Source organism: Panthera uncia, chromosome C2 (assembly GCF_023721935.1).
Source record: "Panthera uncia isolate 11264 chromosome C2, Puncia_PCG_1.0, whole genome shotgun sequence".
NCBI lineage: Eukaryota > Metazoa > Chordata > Mammalia > Carnivora > Felidae > Panthera > Panthera uncia.
This window is the reverse complement of record NC_064810.1, coordinates 155379153-155401131: the sequence shown is the minus strand read 5'-3', so window position 1 is coordinate 155401131 and position 21979 is coordinate 155379153. Positions and strand designations below refer to the sequence as shown.

Sequence of the window (21979 nt, the reverse complement as noted above, 5' to 3'; positions counted from 1 at the left end):
CATTACACTGTTCTCTGTACTTTGTCTTACGTTTGCAGCTTTCTGCAATAAAAACTTGAAAAAGAAGCACATAGCAAAGAAAACGTATAGAATGCAGACTACGTTACTGGGGAACAGAATCATTACCCAATGAGGCCACTCTGCGATAATTTTCCGGCATGAGGCTCCGGTACACGGCTCTCTGACTGAGTGCCGGACCTTTCCACTTCCTCTCGGTATAGTCCACAGACAGGAACTCGTACGCTGCAGAACCCTGGAATGACAAGCTTCTATTGCTCAGGGATATTCCCGGCAATACATCAGGGCAGAGACATCAGGGTACCCAGAGCCCAGGGTGGGGCCCTGGTGGGCAAAGGGGTGCTGGAGGGAGAGAAGCTGGGATGAAACAGAGTTCATGAACTCAGCAGGCAGGACCCAGTTCCAGAGGGTGCGATCAGGCTGGGAAACCACAGGAGCACTTTCAGAATGGGCCAGGGCCAGGGCCAGGGCCCGGAGATGAGTGCTAGCTGTTCCTGCACCACACACGGGAACTCAGGGAAGACAGACTCAAGCTCACCTGGGGCCTGACCATCCGAAGCACAGTTGCTGCTGCCTGGTCTCCTGACTTCCCAGCTTGGGAAACGGCAGGCACCTGGGAAGCACACTGACCTGACGGAGGAAAGAAAGCTATGAGGACAGCCCTGCCTTGGCTCCAGTAAGGTCTGTGTCCCAGTGAGTGGATTCAAGAGAACCCAGGCGGCTCCACACACTGCCTCTCATCCCTCTTCCAGGCAGGCGTTTTTCTGAGGGTGCAGAGGGTCCTTGGTCAAACTGAGAACTGGCCATTCCTCCCAGCCCTCACTCGCTTCAACCTCTCTGAAGGAAGCTATACTTCTGCCCGCTTTCTCTCCCCATGGCTTCCCTAGCATCAGCCCAGTCTGCTTTTCTTCTCACATCTCTGGCCCCTCGTTCTGGTTTCACTTCCTTCTCTTGCCTTCTCGTTATGGACACTGGAGGCTCTCAGACCTCAGAGCATCTCTTTTTGCTCTGTCAGAGATCTCACCGACTATCAATGCTCTAATGCTGCTTTCGCAGTTCCTAGCTCTTTCCTAGACTCCTATCAGAAGTTTCCAGTTACCTACAGGACGTTTCCTTTGGGTGTCCCTCATCACCTCAAATTCAAAATCAAAAATGGATGTTCTGACCATCTTCCTTTCCTGACTTCCCTCTTTCTGTCAATGAATCCAAACACTGGCCAAACCCCCTAATTCTTCCTTTCCATTGTCTCTTGGATTCTTCCTTCATATGTGTGTCACATCAGTCAATTTCTATTCCACTCAACATTGCTCAGACAATAATTGCCTCACATCCATTCTGGCACACTAGCCTCTTACAGATGCTCTAAGCCATTGGTCTTACCATTCAATCCACAATGGTTACATGTCAGAATAGTCCTCTTGAAATACTGTTTCTAACACATCAACTCTTGCCCACCAAAATTTTCCTAGCGTCAACCCTAAGGCCCTGTATAAGCAGACCCTGGGCGCTGAAAAATAGTCCTTCCTCATTACACTTCACTGGGGTCCAAGGAACCCTCATTTACAGTTTTTGTTTATATCCTCTGCTCTGGTGCCTCTCACTTTTCCCTCCCCTTCAAATGCTACCCCATTTTTCATTGTTCAATCCCACTGCTTCCTTCTCCAATAAGCATCTCCTATCTGCTCCAGCCCACAGCGATTTTTCTCAATGTTTATGATGTCCATTATGTTCACTCTCATGGCATCAAATGCCCGGGGATAGATGTCACTCAACGTATCTTACAAAATGCCTCTTCTTGCAGTTATGACTCACTCTCTGCCAACTGGATAACAAGCTCTGTGAAAGCAGTGACTGTGTACTATATCTCTCTGGTCCCCAACAGTGCCTAACCTATGACATGTGCTTGACTGAAACTTGCTAAATACATGAATGATTGGAGAATAAGCAATAGGAACAGACAAAGTTACTAGGGAAGAAAGACAGAGGGCAGGACATTGAGGGATTCCAACAGGGTGGGAGATAGGGAAATAAAGGAAAGGAGACTTGAGGAGAAAAGGGAGGCGGCACTTGAGGCCAGAGCTGGGGAGTTGAGTACCAGAGTGCCCATTGTGGAGGAGGTATGTCCCTGGGTCCTGAGGAGGCTCCAGGTGGGCTCCAGGGGCTGAACCCTCACTGAGGGGCAAGGTAGGAAGAAATTCTTCTGATGTGCCCAGGGCTGTGGTCTCCTCCAAATGTATTTCCTGTTCCTGTGCAGGAGTTGAAACCTAGGAACAAAGTATTATAATTGGATTCATAACAGTGCCCTTCAAGGTATGGAACCCAAAACCTCTAAGAAACATCCCCAAAAGAAAGCCAGGAAAAGAACAGCCAATGTCCTTCCAGCCCCAACAGTACAGCCTTCTGGGGGAAAAACTGTCCAAGCGCAATCTATAGCATGCAATTCTGCTTGCTATCCCTCTGTTGAACCTGTCAGTAGGAGCTTGAAGACCAGATTATAAAACCATTTCCATTTTGTCAATTCTTCACACACAAATTTGCTTACGAAGAACAATCTAGAAAAAGGAGCCAGGAGAGTAATTCTGTACACTCCCTGTGACCTTAGCCTACAGAAAAGGCCAATCAGAAGTACCTAGGAAATTGGGGCGCTGGGTGGCTCAGTCAGTTAAGTGTCCAACTCTTGGTTTCAGCTGAGGTCATGATCTCACAATTTCTGAGTTTGAGCCCCACGTCAGGCTCTGCACTGACAGCTTAGAGCCTGCTTGGGACCCTCTCTCTCTCTCTTTCTGCCCCTCCCCTGCTCCCTTTCTCTCTCTCAACATAAACAAATAAACTTAAAAAAAGTACCTAGAGAATAAAAAATGATAGATGTATGTACATATATGTGCATATATAATGCTACTGAAGCTGACAGCAGAAGCAATGGCCCAAAACAGTGCTGACAAACCATGACAGTGTTTCTAATTTCTCTCAGTGAAAGTGTTTCCTCTTTAGAGAGGCCATCTCTGACCATACTGACAAAGCAAGGGTAGTCACTATCTCTCAAATAACCTGGTTACATTTTCTATATGTCTTAATCCTTAAATTATCTTATTTATGCCTTTATTGCCTATTTATCCCCCAATGAAATATAAGCTGTCTGAGGGTAAGAACTTTGTGTTGATCACTTGCCCCTAGAACAATTCTTGGCCTAATGATGGTGTTAATATTTGCTGACCGTCTCTTAATACTTTTTTTTCCCTTTCAATACTTAATACTAGTTTTTAAAGTTACCTGCAAACCCAGTTGTCAATATGTACTACGCCTCCAAAATAATTTATATAAAAAATCAAATAAGATCAGATAGCACCAATCTTTAGAGACCTTGAAAATACCTCAGATCATAGGTATTTCTAACCCTTGCTTATTGTCATCACACCATCTCCGCACAGTCTCACGGTTACTTTTTCACCAGCATTTGGGGCAGAAAACCTAAGACACTATCTAAATGAATGACGTTTATAGGTTCACCTGCTTGCACTAACACGTACATAGTACAGCTTAGGTGCATAGGTGCAAATAACTTCTTCACAAACCCTGCTGGATTTGCCCCACTGGGTTACATCTGCTGAAATATGAAGGGACCCATTCCTTTATTGTATATCTCTCCAGCATAGTGACAGAACCAAGAGGCTCCCTGGAGTCTGTGGTGCCCAGGTTCTCCACTGGGCAGTCTTATAAATGGGAGTTCCAGCTCTTACATACAATTGCTGAGTACTGGCAGAAGACAGAACCTAACTGCATTGTGATAACACAGTCTTGAAATTCACCAACAATAAAATACTGGTCCAGTTCCTGTTTATTATATAGGACTCAGAAACTCCTAAGTTTCTTTTCTTTGTAGGCAAGAAAACCCCATTCCAATTTTCATTCTAAGATGGCATTCAACAGCAAGATACTAGGGAAAAACTAGTGGCTTAGAACCTAGGGAGCTGGAAAATTCTGATTCCCACACTCGATGGTAATTAGCAATAACTACACTTCGCCTAAATCTCATGGACAAAGAGAACATTCACTAACTCTGCCATCTTAGATGAATCAATTACTTTTCTGTCCTTGCATCACTTGTCAAATGGAGATGATTACTCTCTGCATATTTTTTAAGCCTGCTAGGAGCTGAAATAAGATACAGGATATAGAAGCATTTTGTAAATTGCACGATTCTACAGCCCAGCAAGGACTACCCTACAACCCTCTTCAGCCTCAAAGTGCACATTTGCACATGCTCACTCCTGCTGAGCAGAATGATTCTCATCTGCCCTGATATTCTTTAATCTCCTCCTGGCAAACTGCCATGAAAAAGCTTGTTTACTCATTTAGCCATAAATACATTTTCTGAGCCTATGCTAGGAAAGACAGACCCGTGTTCTTTTTTTAAAAAAATTTTTTAAGTATTTATTTTTGAAGGAGAGACAGACAGAGCATGAGTGGGAGAGGGAGAGGGGCAGAGAGGGAGACACAGAATCTGAAGCAGGGTCCAGGCTCTGAGCTGTCAGCACAGAGCCTGACGTGGGACTCGAACTCACGGACTGTGAGATCATGACCTGGCCGAAGTCGGATGCTTAACCGACTGAGGCACTCAGGCACCCCAAGACAGTCCCGTTTTCATGTCCTCCCTGTCAGAGAACAAGCCAACAATAATGGCTGTAAGAAATGAGTCCAAAGAGCCTACTCCTAGGCAGGAGCCAAGAGTGTTCAGCTGCCCTGTCAACTCTAAGTTGCTCTCTTGAGTTTCTGACTTAGTCACCTTTTTCTGAGGCTCCCTGGATAAAAGATTAAGTTTTGATGGAAGGAACATTCTCTTCAGCTTAAGCATATGAAGGTGGGAAAGAGGGAAAATCTCCTTCCACCCTCCTCACTAAATGGCACTCAGAACATTTCAGCCACTAGTCTCTGCCCATGGTTGAACCTAGTTGCTCTCTAGATCCTGGTGATGGCTGATTTATCCCTGCGTTTACTTCCGTATCCAAAGAAATAATGGTTGACAATGGATTTAATGCCAAATGGGCATGGCCAGTACTCTTGGGAAAAAGTCTAGTCCTCAGACTCCAATCAACTGGAATTGATTCCCTAGGCCTAAATATTGTAACTATTTTTTTTTTTTTAAAGCAATGAATACAATGATATGCTGGGTACTTGGGAATTTTCATATACTGGTTTTCCCTGGTAAAGTACAAAGGAGTAAAAGTAGAGGAGAACCTAATCCACCCCACTCAGTTAGTTATAAGAGCAATTTTAGACTCATAAGAGCTAACTTACCATGTGTGATAGTCTTTTAATGTGTCAATTTAGCACTAATCTGGGTGTTGTTGTGAAGGTATTTTGTACATGTGATCAAAATCCACACTCAGTTTACTCTAAGTAAAGGAGATTATCCTAGATCATCTGGATGGGTCTGATTCAATCAGTTGCAAAACTTTAAAATCACAGCTAGAAGTTCCATGAAAAAGTAATTCTGCATGTAAACAGCAGCTTCAGCTTGTGCCTGAATTCCAGCTGGCCCTTCCTGATGGTCTGCTCTATTGATTTCAGACTTGCCTGCCAGTCCCCATAACCACATAAGCCATTTTGTGGCAATAATGTAACTATATACACAAATGTAAGTATATAATATATATAACTTCCTACTGGTTTTGCTTCTTTGGCTAAACCCTGACTGATACACATCGTCACAGAGTTAGTTCCCTCTGTTGTCCTAGAAGCCAGATTTTCCACTGTTGACACACTGCTGACTCTCCAACTTTTCCTCTGATTTGAATTCCTTTGGCTTTAAATTTGAAAGAACCCTAGGAAATAGGATAAACCAAAATTAGAATTAAAAGAAAAAAAAAAGGAGAGAGAGACCTCAGTTGGGTTTGGAAAGCTAGAAAAGAAATAAATGATTATGATGCCCTGAAATATCACCTCTGATAAGAAACCTAAAAGACAGCAAGAGAGATAACAGACTCTGAAAAGTATGAGGAAGTGAGCAGTGAGAACTTATCAAATGAAGGCCCATGTGATCAACGCACCCCAAAAACTACCTCTCCCTACCGTACTCCCCCACTCTAACCAGCGTGTTGATCTTCTACCTGCCAGGAGTACTGTGTGGATCTCTAGGCTGAAGCTAGGCTCACGACACAGTATTTCACAAACTGATGCACAGAACTTGGCTGGGATGTGCATTTTTGTTTTTTGGCTTGAAGCACAAAAACTATTTCCTCTGTATCCATGGAACTAGCTTAGGAATCCTCTGGGCAAACCAGCCTAGATCTTAGGGAATGGAGAATTACTATTCCCAGGTTAGCCCAAGCACTAAAGAATGGTTCCAGAGGCCATTCTAGACTCATCCGCTCACCTCTCCTGGTCCACTGAGGTGTCTCTGGAAATCCTCCACCACAGCCACAGCCTCCTCACCATTCTCAGGTTGATGCAGCTGCACCCAGGTCCGGAGCTCCCCAGGCAGAATGGTCAGGAACTGCTCCAGCACCAGCAGCTCCAGAATCTGCTCCTTAGTGTGCACCTCTGGCATGAGCCACCAGTGGCAGAGCTCCCGGAGCCGGCTCAGCGCCTCCTGAGGCCCAGACATCTCATGGTAACATAACTGTCTGAAGTGGAGCCGGAAAATTTCACAGACGGGAGGGTGGTTCTTTTGGAGGTTGCAGGCCTGACCCCAGGTCTGGCTCCCTGGCTCCTGCTTCATGGTCTGGCGCCACTCCTGCTTCTGCAGAACCGCACCCCTAGGGATGAGGCCTAAAGTTCCCCTGCCTTGGGTGGCCATTGTGACCTCAAAGAGAAGCTTGTTTCAGCTGCAGTTTGTCCAATTAAAATGATGCTCTATAATTCAGGTTTCAGGAGCTGTTTTTCAGAGTTGGGGGTATAGGGTGATGGGGTGTCACCTACAGAAACACCAAGAGAGAAATCAGAGTCCCAAAGTGTTCAGTCCCAGGCTGATGACAGACCATCCACAGTTCAAACCCAAAGCTCCGGGGGGAAAAAAAGGGCACAATCAGGGCAGTCTCTCTAAGCATCTCTCCAAGTGACTTGCCTTCTTAAACTTTTCAGTGGCTCCCATCATCTACAGGATAAAACCTAAATGTCTATGACTAGCATTCACAGCCCTTTACCACCTGGCCTTGGGCCTCTTTTCTAGCCACACCCTCTAACACTCTCTCCAATGCCCAGACTAGAAAGGCTGTAATGATCTCCAAATGAGGAATACGCAAGGTGATGCAAAGAGTATATAAGAACATAGTAAGTTGCTATTTAATTCCTATTTAGCATATGTCTTATGTGTACTGAAATTCGCAAAACAGTACATATATTTAATTTGTAAGTAAACCTATGTTGGAAGTAAATGAACCTATGTTGGAAGTGAATGCTCAAATCTCTTCTTTATTGTGACAGAAATGCACAACATAGATTGAGACTAACGCTCCAGAGACACAGCTAGAATCACATATACTCTTACCCTGATTGGATTTTTCTTCTTCAACGTTTGATAAACTCCTGCTCATCTGTCAAGACCCAAAACAAACACCATTTTCTCCTGAGTGCTTTCCTGATTGTCCCATGCAGGAAGAGAGCTGGAAGCCTCCCTCTCTCTACTCTCACTGAAACACTGCTGTTTTAACTAGTTTATGCACAACTCGTCACTCACACCCTCCTGCTAGATAGCCACCAAAGGAAAGGAACCGAACGGAGTCAGAAAATGCCAGACCTTTTTCTACTCAACCACCTCCCCTAGAAAACCTTCCTGATCTCTCGAGGCTTAAGTGTCGTTATTGCCTCAGTGGGCCCACAGCACCTTTTTCATTCAAACCTCTGCTAGAGCACTTCTCACACTGTGTTTGTGGTTTACATTGCTGTCTCCCCCACTGTGTGGAAGGACTCAGACGGCAAGGCTGTTTCCCAGTCTTCTTTGTATATAGGTGTGCGTACAGGGCATACAGTGGTAAACATTTGCTAGACAAATGAATGTGACTCATTCAGCTGATACTGAAGTGGGGGGGAAAGTTGTATCCAGTTTATATATGCAAAACTCTGAGAATCAGCACCTTCATTGTAACCAGAGCGTCTAGGCTAGTCACCACGCAACTCAGGAACCTCGGTAAGCTACTTCTCTCTAGGCTTCAGTTCCTGTAAGGAAAAAACAAACACAAACAAAACACTTTAAAATAATCCGTTAATTCCGCTCTGAAATCCCACACCTGTAGAAAGTTCTGATCATTTTCCTACTTCTCTAACAGCTCCGAATGCTCAGCAGCTAATCTCGTCTGCACTTTTGAGTCTCCAAGTGTCACTTGACGTTTGAAATTTCGAGACTGTCTCTCACTTCTGACGCTTCCTATTGTCTTTCAATGCAAGGTTGGGAAAACATCCACCTACATTTCGCGTTAAACCAGGGTTTCTGCGGCGCCGCTCACCTGGCCACGTCTGCCCTTTTCAACCGCTGTACCGGCAGGTGCCCGGCTCCTGGCCAGGCACGGCTGATCAAGGGCACTGGACAAAGAGGAGGCTCTATAACCGGCGGCTTCCCGTCACAGGGACCCGCCGCCGGCCGCGGGGGCGAAGCGTGGGCCGGGCCGGCGTCGCCGATCAGTGCTGCGGGCGGCCGCGGCTCCAACCCAGCGACCCCGGCCCGGGCAGCACCTCCCTCCCCGTCCCTGGTCCGCTCACCGGGGTAGTGTGGCGGTGACCCCTGGGTGCGGGACACAGCCGTGGCCCGCAGAAGCGAAAACAATGGCAGAGCCGGAAGCGAGAACAAGGCCCACTTCCGGCCCCTCCAGGATCCCGGAAATCTCTCTGGCGAAGGTGGGCCCGCTTCCCTGCCCTCGGAGAAGGGGGGCTGGGAAGGGTCGGGGGGGGGGGGGAGGCGTGGCGGGACCGTGGTCGCCAGTACAAGCTGCTCCCGGGCCAGGCCGGGCCACCTTAGAAGGGAGAGAGGGCGGAGACTCAAATGAGGGCTCAGGCTGCGCACTTGCTCCTCTCAGAGTATTCATCCCGGGTCTGCCCCTACCCCTTCTGCTGACCTTGGGAAATAGACCCAACTTCTGAGACTTTTTGTCATCCGAAAAATGTAGAGCGTAAAGTGTGCCTCACTGGGCTAGGAGTGCTGACGGGAGTAACATACAGATACTACATAGCAAACGGCCTGGCGTTTCCTGAGCGTTCAGTTATTATTACATTATATGTGATACCCAGGGCATTTTCACCCAATCTGAGTTTCACTGATGTGAGCAACAGGGCATCTCCATCTTACTAATGAAGAAACAGGCCCAGTGAATGATATTTTGGTCTATGGAAGTGGTTAATCTTTCCTAAAACAGTCCTGGCAATCTATGTCCATGGAAAGGTCCTTAGGGAGTGTGGAGCAGCAGGTAAAAGGTGGAAAGGTATGGAGACAACATAATATAGATGCATTTCTCTAGTCTAGCATCTGGGAGGCAGGAGTTACCCAGGTGGTCTTCACATGGAAGAATGGTTTGCAATAGAAGCAGGTTGTGAACAGGTCCTGCTGCTAACATGATTGAGTAGGCCCTGAAGCCACAATCTCTAGGTGTAATGGCCATGGGTGAGGGGCAGAAGATAAGATCAGGCCCTTTCCCATATAGTTAGCTATATCTTATGTAGCTTATTGTAGCCCAACAAGTGGGTCATTTACAGGGTGCAAAGTAACAGTCTCCTGGGCTATCCAAGCGTCACCAATATCTCAAGAGTTTCTGGGCCCATGTCTGGACTCGATATGAGTCCCTCAGTTCCATGAACAAGCCAGAACAGAAAAAGACATCAGAAGACCTACTGCAGAGTTTTTGCAAAGTCTAAAGGAAGTCTTTTGAAGTAGTCTTTGCCCACTTGGCCTAGAGTGGCCTTCTGATATCAAGATCATCCTCTACATTTGGAAACCTCACAGGGAGGACTTGGCCATCTCATCCTAGCTTCTGCCTGGCATTGCCATTGGATGTGGCCCATTGGTCCATTAAGTCCTCAGAGACTCAGGGTTCTTAAACAAGAAATTTCTTAATTCCAGACCAAATGCGTCAGCTTCAGTTTTCAGGTTTCCCTGACCATGTGTTGTCCTGCAGTTCTGGCTGCTTAGGAGTGTGTAGGAGACTCAAGAATCTGGAAAACAAGATTGAGTTCTTTTATTCCTCAGAGCTGTTTCATGCCCAGGTGGTTGGCTTTCCTAGTCAGCTTTATCAGGACAGTGTGTCTAAACTTCATAGGTCCCTCTGTAGCCAGCAGTGTGGGACTGATATACCATGACTGGATTGAATCCCAGTGAGGAAGACATCTCCATGCTGCCTCCCATATAGCATCTTGGACACTTGCATTTGGGCCAAAAAACTCGGGAGATCTGAGGGAACACTACCCTGACCTCTTTGAGAAACCATCACACTATCTTTGTTATGAGAGCTAACAGAAAATGTAACCCAAATTCTAGATGCTTAAAGCAGAACTCATCATCTCTGAAGCTCCACGAATGTTCCCATCACCGTGAAAGACACTGTCATTCACCCAGAACCCCAAACCAGAACCCTGGATGCCATACCATGGGTTAGGTGACCATAGCCAAGTTACTTAGCCTTTCTGTGCTACAGTGCTGCATCTTCCTCATCTCTAAAATAAAGATAACAGTAGCTAAATCATAGAGTTAATAACAGGACTGGATGAGATAACATATAAAAAGCACTTAGAATGGTGCCTGGCAGATTATAGGTATAATAGGTGTTTTCTAGTATGTTTCCTCCCACTTCTTCATCCACTGTATCCAGATTACTGCCAAGGCCTGCTGAGTCTTTGATCCATTTGTATGTAACAACAACAACAGCAATGACAATAACAACCTTTTGATTTAAGGAGACCACAAAAAGAGGAGCACAGTCAGGTCTGGAGATTCTCTGTCCCTAAACTGCTCAGACCTTGTCACATTATCTATGTGGACAGTCTCCTTTTCAATAGCCAAGAACTCTTATACATCTTAAAAATAAGGTGTGTCCCTAGAAACATGGGCAGGAACATCCAGCTACTGTGCTTGAATGGGAGTGGATGGGGCCCAAGAGCAGAGAGACTCTCCTATTACCTTGAAAACTTCTACTTGTTCTTCAAGACTTGCCCGAGAAATCCCTTTCTCCAGGAAGACTCCCCTATATCCCATCTCTCCACCTGGATTAGGTGCCCCTTCCTTTGTGTTCCTGTGATGGCCTGCCATATATTTGTAACACTGTGTTAACACTGTTTACTTGTCAGCCTCCTGCACTGTACAGTAAGCCCTATGTGACCTGATACCATGTTCATAGTTGAGTCCCCAGGCACAAACTCCAGGCTTGGCTGGTTTTAGTATTTGTCTTCTTGGTTGGAAGAAAAGGTCAGGCCACCTTTGTTTCCCTGGTGTCCAGCACAGAGCCTGGTCTAACCACTAAGAAATATGTCCTTGATCTGGCTTGCTGTGGAAGACTTTTTAATCAGAGAAGGAAAATCATAGGGCTGGGTTGTGATTGCCAGCTATACTGAGAGGCTTAGAGGGAAAGAGACAGGAACATCCCTTATATCTGCTTTGCAATTCCAGTGCCTTTGTAAGATAGAATCGTTAGTTTGCAGGTGAGGCTTGGCAAACATCCTGCTATCTGGGAAATATTTTACCGGCTAAAAAGGGCAAGGAAGACTTTGAATTCAGGTCTATAGCCATCCCCTCCTCTTTCTATTGCAAGATGCTATCTTTCTCTGACCCTCATTCATTCCTGTTCTTTATTACTCTATTCCTTCCTGCTAATGGAGTTCCAGGTCCTGTTAGGAGCATGGTGGGGGGCGGGGGGGGGGCAGTGACAGTAACAAAACATAGCTTTGAGGTAGACACAGGGGCGCTGCATGAACTGTTTTCCTCGAGTAGAGGCCTCAGGGAGGCCCACAGTCCTACTTACCGGAAGCAAATCCCAGGCAGGAAGACCAAGGAGATGAGCAGGTCTCTGAGCTGCCTACATGGAACTGGAAGTTGCTTCAGGGGCCCGAAGAACATGAAGGGATCACTTCCCGGTGCTTCCTTGGTTCAGGACTCTAACCAGGTGACTGCTGGTAGTGTGGTGGTTGGGCTGGGCTGGGCTGGGCTGGGTGTGCCATTTCGGAGCCCTGCAGTGGGAGCTGCAGTCTTGGATTGTGTCCACCCATTTTTTGGTGCTGATATTGACCCTCACAACTGACATAGATGGGGATACCCACCCAGAAAGCGGTGGGGACAATGCAGGGATCCCAGCACATTTGCAAAGGCATTTAATGGGAATGCTGACCTCTGCCTCCATGCCTAGTACCACCCCAACTCACTGTGTTTCCTTTCTGGGAATCCAACCCAGTAGTCTTAGGAGAGCAGGGGCTATACCCCCTGTACTCTGTTCTGGCTAAATCCCTGCTCCAGGCCTGTCATTCTGACCTCAGCCTTCTCAGCCTACCTCCAGCTCACCCTCTGGCCCTTCCCGCTGCAAATCTGCAAAGTGCAAAGAGCATTTTCAGGTCTCATCCTACCCACAGCTCCCAGCCACCAAGGTTGTTGGCAAGGACCAATGGATTGCACGAGGGATCCTTAGAGTCGGTAGTCTGGCCACCACCTTTTTTTTTTTCCTGTTAAAAAAGTGGTTTTTTTAAAAATATAATTTATTGTCAAATTGGTTTCCATACAACACCCAGTGCTCATCCCAGCAAGTGCCCTCCTCGATGCCCATCACCCACTTTCCCCTCTCCCCCATCCCCCATCCACCCTCAGTTTGTTCTCAGTATTTAAGAGTCTCTTACGGTTTGCCTCCCTCCCTCTCTGTAACTTTTTTTTCCCCTTCCTCTCCCCCATGATCTTCTGTTAAGATCCATATAGGAGTGAAAACATATGGTGTCTGTCTTTCTCTGACCAACTTATTTCACTCAGCATAATACCCTCCAGTTCCATCCACATTGCTGCAGATGGCCAGATTTCATTCTTTCTCATTGCCAAATAGTATTCCATTGTATATATAAACCACATCTTCTTTATCCAATCATCAGTTGATGGACATTTGGGCCCTTTCCATAATTTGGCTATTATTGAAAAGTGCTGCTATAAACATTGGGGTACATGTGCCCCTATGCATCAGCACTCCTGTGTCCCCTGGATACATTCCTAGCAGTGCTATTGCTGGGTCATAAGATAGTTCTGTTTTTAATTTTATGAAGAACCTCCACACTGTTTTCCAGAGTGGCTGCACCAGTTTGCATTCCCACCAATGGTGCAAGAGGGTTCCTGTTTCTCCACATCCTCTCTAGTATCTATTGTCTCCTGATTCGTTCATTTTAGCCACTCTGACTGGCGTGAGGTGGTATAGCAGTGTGGTTTTATTTGTATTTCCCTGATGATCAGTGACGTTCAGCATCTTTTCATGTGTCTGTTGGTTATCTGGATGTCTTCTTTGGAAAAGTGTCTATGTTTTCTGCCCATTTCTTCACTGGATTATTTTTTTGGGGGGTGTGGCCACCACCTTCTTATTTTACAGGTGGGGAAATGGGACCACAAGCGATATGAGCCAAAATTTCCTGCCTCTCATTCCAAAGATGTCTCTTTTTCTGAGCCAATGTCCATGACCTTGATTCTCCTGAAGCACCATTTGGTCTTGGAAATAATAAACTTGACACTGTTGGTTATAATATTTCAGTTTTTGAGTTTGTTGGACCTCAGATTTGAAATCCAAGTTCTTCCAGAAGTGTCTCAAACATAGACTGGAATTTCTTTCCAGCCCTGTATGACGGACCTAAGCTCTGCCACTTACCATCTGGGATTTGTGACAACTTATGTATCCATTTAGTCTTAAGTCTCTATGTGTGAAATGGAAAAAAAAATCGATGCCTGCTGACATCTCCAAGTTAGGAGGATTAAGTGAGGTAAGTTGTGAGCTTTGGCATGTCCTATACAAACATCTATGTAAGAAACGTCAGATTCTAGGAGGGAGATAGGGGAGGAAGACTGGACCTTGAAAATATCAAGGCAGATAGAGATGACTAGCAAAAGGCAATATGTGAAACCAAACATAGGAGAAATGCAGAGAGCCAAGGGAAGGTTTGATCTTGAAAGGGATCACAGACAGCCTCAAAGGAAACAGCACTGAGTTGAGCCTTGAAGTTGGATTTGGACAGATGTTGAGGGAGAGGAGACAACATGATCAAATGTTGAGAGAGACACATTTTAAGGAGGGGGGTAATCATTATTTCCATTCAGGCTATTTCCTGTTATAAGCTGTAGAAAATTAACAAAAAAGTGATGCAATCTCTAGTTTTTATGTGTAAAATCTCTATGCCCCTAAACCACCATAATATAATGTCTCTTGATCCTGTTCTTTTTAAAAGAAATATTTTTAAAAATATTTTTGGGTTTTTTTTTTAATTAAAGTATAATTAACATACAGTGCTATATTAGTTTCAGGTATGCAATATAAGATTCAACATTTCTATACATTGCTCAGGGCTCACCACAATAAGAGCACTTTTTTTTTTTCCTTTGAGAATAGAAAGACATGTTGGATCAAAATTTTCCCTTTTGTCTGAGTTTATGTTCCCAATAGCCCAACTATATCTTAATATTTATTTATTTTTAATATATTTTTTAATTTTTAAATTTTTGTTTATTTATTTTTTAATTTACATCCAAGTTACTTAGCATATAGTGCAATAATGATTTTAGGAGTAGATTACAATGATTCATCCCCTATGTATAACAAACAATTCTTATCCCAACAACTGTCTTCCTTAATGCCCCTTACCCATTTAGCCCATCCCCCCACCCACAACCCCTGCAATAACCCTTAGTTTGTTCTCTGTATTTAAGAGTCTCTTATGTTTTCTCCCCCTCCTTGTTTTTATATTATTTTTGCTCCCCTTCCCTTATGTTCATCTGTTTTGTATCTTAAATTCCACATGTGAGTGAAGTCCTATGATATTTGTCTTTCTCTGACTAATTTCACTTAACATAACACCCTCTAGTTCCATCCAGGTAGTTGCAAATGGCAGGTTTTCATTCCTTTTGATTGCTGAGTAATACTCCATTCTATATATATACCACATCTTCTTTATCCATTCATCTGTCAGTGGACACTTGCGCTCTTTACATACTTTGGCTATTGTCGATAGCGCTGCTATAAACATTGAGGTGCATGTGCCCCTTTGAAATAGCACACCTATATCCCTTGGATAAATACCTAGTAGTGCAATTGCTGAGTTGTACGGTAGTTCTGTTTTTAATTTTTTAAGGAACCTCCATATTGTTTTCCAGAGTAGCTGTACCAGTTTGCATTCCCACCAGCAGTGCAAAAGAGATCCTCTTTCTCTGCATCCTCACCATCTGTTGTTGCCTGAGTTGTTAAGTTCAGCCATTCTGACTGGTGTGAGGTTGTTATCTCATTGTGGTTTTGATTTATATTTCCCTGATGATGAGTGATTTTGAGCATTTTTTCATGTGTCTGTTCACCTACTGGATGTCGTGTTTGGAGAAGTGTCTATTCATGTCTTTTGCCCAATTCTACACTGGATTATTTGTTTTTTGGGTGTTGAGTTTGGTAAGTTCTTTCTAGATTTTGTGTACTAACCCTTTATCTGATATGTCATTTGCAAATATCTTCTCCCATTCCATCGGTTGCCTTTTAGTATTGCTGATTGTTTCCTTCACTGTGCAGAAACTTTTTATCTTGATGAAGTCCCAATGCTTCATTTTTGCTTTTGTTTCCTTTGCCTCTGGAGACGTGTTCAGTTAGAAGTTGCTGCAGCTGAGGTCAAAGAGGTTTTTGCTTGCTTTCTCCTCGAGGATTTTGATGGATTCCTGTCTTACATTGAGGTCTTTCATCCATTTTGAGTTTATTTTTCTGTATGATGTAAGAAAGTGGTCCAGGTTCATTTTTCTGCATGTCGCTGTCCAGTTTTCCCAGCACCACTTGCTGAAGAGACTATCTTCATTCCATTGGATATTTTTTTCCTGCTTTGTCAAAGATTAGTTGCCCATACGTTTCTGGGCCCATTTCTGGGTTCTCTATTCTGTTCCATTGATCTGAGTGTCTGTTCTTGTGCCAGTACCATACTGTCTTGATGATCACAGCTTTGTAATACAGCTTGAAGTTTGGGATTGTGATGCCTCCTGCTTTGGTTTTCTTTTTCAAGTTTGCTTTGGCTATTAGGGGTCTTTGTGGCTCCATACAAATTTTAGGATAGTTGGTTCTAGCTCTGTGAAGAATGCTGGTGTTACTTTGATAGGGATTGCATTGAATATGTAGATTGCTTTGGGTAGTATTGACATTTTCACAATATTTGTTCTTACTATCTAGGAGCATAGAATATTTTTCCTTTTTTGTGTGTCTTCTTCAATTTCTTTCATAAGGTTTCTATAGTTTTCAGTGTATAGATTTTTCACCTCTTTGGTTAGATTTATTCCTAGGTATTTTATGATTTTTGGCGCAATTGTAAATGGGATCAATTTCTTGATTTCTTTTTCTGTTGCTTCATTGTTGGTGTATAGGAATGCAACTGATTTCTGTGCATTGATTTTATATCCTGCGACTTTGCTGAGTTCATGGATCAGCTCTAGCAGGTTTTTGGTGGAATCTTTTGGGTTTTCCATATACAGTTGTCATGTCATCTGTGAAGGGTGAAAGTTTGACCTCCTCCTAGCTGATTTGGGTGCCTTTTATTTCTTTGTGTTGTTTGATTGCTGAGGCTAAGGCTTCCAATACTGTTGAATAACAGTGGTGAGAGTGGACATCCCTGTCGTGTTCCTGACCTTAGGGCGAAAGCTCAGTTTTTCCCCATTGAGGATGTTATTAGTGTTGGGTCTTTCATATATGGCTTTTATTATCTCGAGGTATGCTCCTTCTATCCCTGCTTTCTTTAGGGTTTTTATCAAGAAAGAATGCTGTATTTTGTCAAATGCTTTCTCTGCATCTATTGAGAGGATCATGTGGTTCTTGTCCTTTCTTTTATTGATATGATGAATCACATTGATTGTTTTGTGGATATTGAACCAGCCCTGCATCCCAGGTAAAAATCCCCCTTGGTCGTGGTGAATAATTTTTTAATGATATTTATTAAGATATTAATCTTGTTGAGGATTTTTGTATCCATGTTCATCAGGGAAATTGGTCTATAATTCTTTTAAGTGGAGTCTTTGGTTTTAGAATCAAGGTAATGCTGGCTTCATAGAAAAAATTTGGAAGTTTTCCTTTTGTTTCTATTTTTTGGAACAGCTTCAAGAGAATAAGTGTTACCTCTTCCTTAAGTGTTTGGTAGAATTCCCCTGAAAGCCATCTGGCCCTGGACTCTTGTTTTTTGGGAGATTTTTGATTACTAATTAGATTTCTTCACTGGTTATGGGTCTGTTCAAATTTTCTATTTCTTCCTGTTTCAGTTTTGGTAGTTTATATGTTTCTAGGAATTCATCCATTTCTTCCAGATTGCCCATTTTACTGGCATATAATTGCTCATAATATTCTCTAATTATGTTTTTATTTCTGCTATGTTGTGATGTCTCCTCTTTCATTCTTGATTTTATTTATTTGTGTCCTTTCCTTTTTTTTTTTTTTTTTTGATCAAAGTGGCTAGTGGTTTATCAATTTTGTTAATTCTTTCAAAGAACCAGCTTCTGGTTTCATTGATCTGTTCCACTGTGTTTTTTTGGTTTCAATAGCATTGATTTCTGCTCTAATCTTTATTATTTCTTATCTTCTGCTGGTTTGGGGCTTTATTTGTTGCTCTTTTCGAGCCTATAGGTGTAAGGTTAGGTTGTGTATCTGAGACCTTTCTTCCCTCTTTAGGAAGTCCTGGAATGCTATATATTTCCCTTTTATGACCACCTCTGCTGCATCCCAGAGTTTTTGGGCTGTGGTGTTATCATTTTCATTGGCTTCCATGAACTTTTTAATTTTCTCTTTAACTTCTTGGTTAGCCCATTCATTTTTTAGTAGGATGTTCTTTAGTCTCCAAGTATTTGTTATCTTTCCAAATTTTTTCTTGTGGTTGATTTCCAGTTTCATAGCATTATGGTCTGGAAATATGCATGGTATGATCTTGATCTTTTTGTATTTGTTGAGGGTCTTCTGCCCATTTCTTATGAGGGTTGTTTGTTTTTTGAGTGTTGAATAAGTTCTTTGTAGATTTTGGATACTAACCCTTTATCAGATATGTCATTTGCAAAAATCTTCTCCCATTCTGTAGGCTGTCTCTTAGTTTTGTTGATTGTTTACTTCACAGCACAGAAGATTTTTATCTTGTGAAGTCCCAATAGTTCATGTTTGCTTTTGTTTCCCTTGCCTTTGGTGACATGCCTAGTAAGAAGTTGCTCCAGCTAAGGTCGAAGAAGTTGTTGCCTGTTTTCTCCTCTAGGATTTTGATGTTTTCCTGTCTCACATTTAGGGCTTTCATCCGTTTTGAATTTATTTTTGTGTATGGTGTAAGAAAATGGTCCAGTTTGATTCATCTGCATGTCACCATCCAGTTTTCCCAACACCATTTGTTGAAGAGACTATCTTTTTTCCATTGGATATTTTTCCTGCTTTGTTTAAGATTAGTTGAGCATATATTGTGGGCCCAGGAGGCTTTCAAAAAACTATGTTATAAGAGACAACTTCACCAGAACTTTCTCTTATATCTTAGAACTATGCATATGGTCACCCTTAATTCTAAGAGAAGTGAGGAGACTGATTACTCTCAGTTTCTTGCCTCTAGAGCAGTAGCTCTATCCAATAAAAGGTTCTTTGATGATGGAAGTATTCTATATTTGTTCTAATAATATGATAGCCACCAGCCATATGTGGTAACTGAACACTTGAAATGTAGCTAGCTAGTATGACTGAAGAAATGAATTGAATTTTATTTTATTTAAATTACCTAGTGGGTAGGTATGCCTAGCGGCTACCATATTGTATAGCTATAGCTTTAAAATAAAAGAAGTCAAGGAGAAAAGGGGTTGGAAAAGATGAGTAAGCCAACCTACAATATCTTCTTTTTTTTTTTTTAATTTTTTTTCAACGTTTTTTATTTATTTTTGGGACAGAGAGAGACAGAGCATGAATGGGGGAGGGGCAGAGAGAGAGGGAGACACAGAATCGGAAACAGGCTCCAGGCTCTGAGCCATCAGCCCAGAGCCTGACGCGGGGCTCCAACTCAGCCCAGAGCCTGACGCGGGGCTCGAACTCACGGACCGCGAGATCGTGACCTGGCTGAAGTCGGACGCTCAACCGACTGCGCCACCCAGGCGCCCCTATCTTCTAATGTACTTACATACATTAAGATCAGCTGATACCTTTGGAATTTGTGCCACCACATTAGCGTCTGTTACACCCCATGCTTTCTCCTACATTCCTCCTTTCTGCTCCTTGATATAGTAAAAGTTGGTAAGAAAACCAAAAACAGGGAAGCTTAGTAGGAAGCTAGTGCAGTGGAGTAGATATGAGACAATTACTGCCTGGACTGGAGTGGCGTGAAGTAAAGGGAGGATATAAGAGGCATTCTCAAGGAATAATCTGTGGGAAGGAGGGGGGGATCACAGTTGTGAGAGGTAGTTGTGAGGATGCCAACGTTGGAACTGTGGCATGAGGAAAGAGGATTAGTTTTATAGGAAAAGAAGATGAAATTTAGACGTTGACTTTATGGTGCTGAGGGACATCCAAGTAAATTGTCCAGCAAGCAAGAAAAAGTGTGTGGGAGGCTTCAGGAGAGAGTTTGGACTCCTATTTTTCAGAGGCCTGTGGGAGTATATATGGAAAGCCAATATCTTACTTTACCATGTGCCAAATCCATCAAAAGTGAAATCAGCCAGCAAAAATGTTTTTCCCTAACCAAGTTAAATATCAAAAATATTTGAGGAAAATATGGCAAAGAGTATGTTACAAGAGATGCAGGAGCAGCTGAAGCCCTGTACCAAGTGAGAACAAAGAACATGTGATGAATTGACATGATCAGCCTCATTCATAGGATGGGCAGGGGGCAGAATCTGTGCTGTCGGTTTGCCATTTTTGACATTCTTGTAACTTTGTACACAGATAGTCATTTTGCAAACAAACACTTTCAGAGCAGGGTGTCTGTTTATCTCTGACTATTTATAAAGGGCATGTGAAAGAAATCCTTATAGAATAAAATTGAAATGGTTAAAAGAACTATTTCTGTTAATCTTTCACCCACAATGTTTCCAATCCTCAGTTCTCTGTTTTCATCAGATTTCAACATTTCACTGACCAATCTTAGTAGTCTAGTACCTTCAGAAGTTTATTTATAAAAGTAAATAGATTGGAAGACAATTACAGTAATTTTCATTCTCCTATGTCAACAGATACCACTTAAAAATAGCTTCCCATTTTGAAAGAATTTAACATTCATAAGAAGTTATACGAATAGTATGGAGAGTTCTCATAGACCTTTCAGCCAGCTTCCCCCAGTGATAACACCCTGTATAGTTGGAATTCATTGTCAAAACCTGAAAATTGACACTGACACAACACCATCAACTAAGCAAAAATCTCATTTGGATTTCACCAGATTTTACATGCGATCTTTTTATGGGAGGGTTTTGGGTGTAACCTGAATAATGGCTCCCTTAAAGATATCTACATTCTAATCTCTGGAACCTGTGAATATTACCTTATGTGGCAACAAGTATTTTGCAGATGCCATTACATTGAGGATTTTTGAGATAGGGAGATTATCCTTGTTTATTCACATGGGCCCCAAATAGAATCACATATATCATTTTAAGAGAAAGACAACAGAAGATTGACACATATTGAAGAGGAGAAGGTAATGTCAACACAGAGGCACATTGGAGTAGTGCAGCCACAAAGCCAGTGGTACAAACCACCATACCAATAATGACTGTTACCAGAAACTGGGAGAAGCAAGGAACAGTCTGCCTCAGAGCCTCCAAGAGAGTACAGCCCTTGCTAACACCTCGATTTCGGTCCAGTGAAACTGATTTTGGACTTCTAGTGTCTGGAAGTTACATGTAAGAGAATAAATTTTCTTTCTTCCTCCCTCCCTCCCTCCCTCCCTCTCTCTCTCTCTTTCTTTCTTTCTTTCTTTCTTATGTTTATTTATTTTTGAGAGAGACAGAGTGTGAGCAGGGGAGGTGGAGGCAGAGAGAGAGGGAGACACAGAATCTGAAGCAGGCTCCAGGCTCTGAGCTGTCAGCACAGAGCCCAACGTGGGGCTCAAACCCACCAGCTGTGAATTCATGACCTGAGCTGAAGTCGGTGCTTTGCCGACTGAGCCACCCAGGTGCTCCAAGAATAAATTTCTGTTTTAAGCCATTGTTATACATTGTTATACCAGCCACAAGAAACCAATATCAGGTGTTGTGAACCTGTGTAAAACCTCTGAGCGTGAGAGACTATATTTGAGCTAAAACTTCTTTCTGTTTTTGAAACAGGATATTGAACTGGACAAAACCATATGACTAAACAGAGGACTGCTACACTCACATTCTGGATAAAAATTGGACACTCTGCAAAAAAATGTTTTCCTAGTCACTGTCACACTGTACTCAGAAAACCAATGGATGGCCAAACGTAATTGTACCTTCCAATCACAGTCTTTGGAAAACAACTTGTGTAAGTTTCCTGATACCTCTGCAATTTGCTGATAAATAAGCCTGGCTTTTACTCCTCAGTGGGACACAGTTTGGGTTGCTACCCAAATCAGTGCTCCCTGAATTTCAATTCTGAGAAATCAAATAAATGCTTTTGTTGTATTTCAGTTATTCCTCTTTTCTGGGTCCCACAGTGTATAGTATGAAATGTTATTAAATGTATCAATTCATGTAAATACCACCATGATCAGTATATAAAACTTCCATTACCATAAAGAAACTCTTTTATGCTACCCCCCATCCCCTTCATTACCCTTATATCCATTTTCTCTTCAGTGAGACCTGGACCTAAATTGCCAGCCCTTTATCAACTCCTCA

General features: G+C 43.1%; 1 protein-coding gene and 1 long non-coding RNA gene across 8 annotated transcripts in view; one reads left to right on the top strand and one right to left on the bottom strand.

Annotated features, from left to right (window-relative positions):
- Nucleotides 1-8871, bottom strand: part of LOC125921485 (zinc finger protein 660) — a 32337-nt gene extending 23466 nt beyond the window's left edge. For 3 of the 7 annotated variants that reach the window (XR_007457446.1, XM_049629124.1, XM_049629128.1), the window contains exons 1-4: nucleotides 6392-8463; nucleotides 2114-2282; nucleotides 557-648; nucleotides 127-253 (exon numbers count right to left, since the gene is read on the bottom strand). Coding sequence is in view for 6 of the 7 variants with exons in the window: in XM_049629124.1 (XP_049485081.1) it covers nucleotides 127-253; nucleotides 557-648; nucleotides 2114-2282; nucleotides 6392-6814 (811 nt within the window). In the remaining variant the exon portion in view is untranslated. Of the gene's footprint in view, nucleotides 1-126; nucleotides 254-556; nucleotides 649-2113; nucleotides 2283-6391 lie in introns of all 7 variants that reach the window. The other 4 variants (XM_049629121.1, XM_049629122.1, XM_049629123.1 and 1 more) reach the window with 4 other exon arrangements.
- Nucleotides 8759-21763, top strand: LOC125921488 (uncharacterized). The gene is made up of 2 exons (XR_007457447.1): nucleotides 8759-8847; nucleotides 21443-21763. It is a non-coding gene; the product is annotated as an uncharacterized LOC125921488 (long non-coding RNA).
- Nucleotides 21764-21979: the final 216 nt, after the last annotated feature.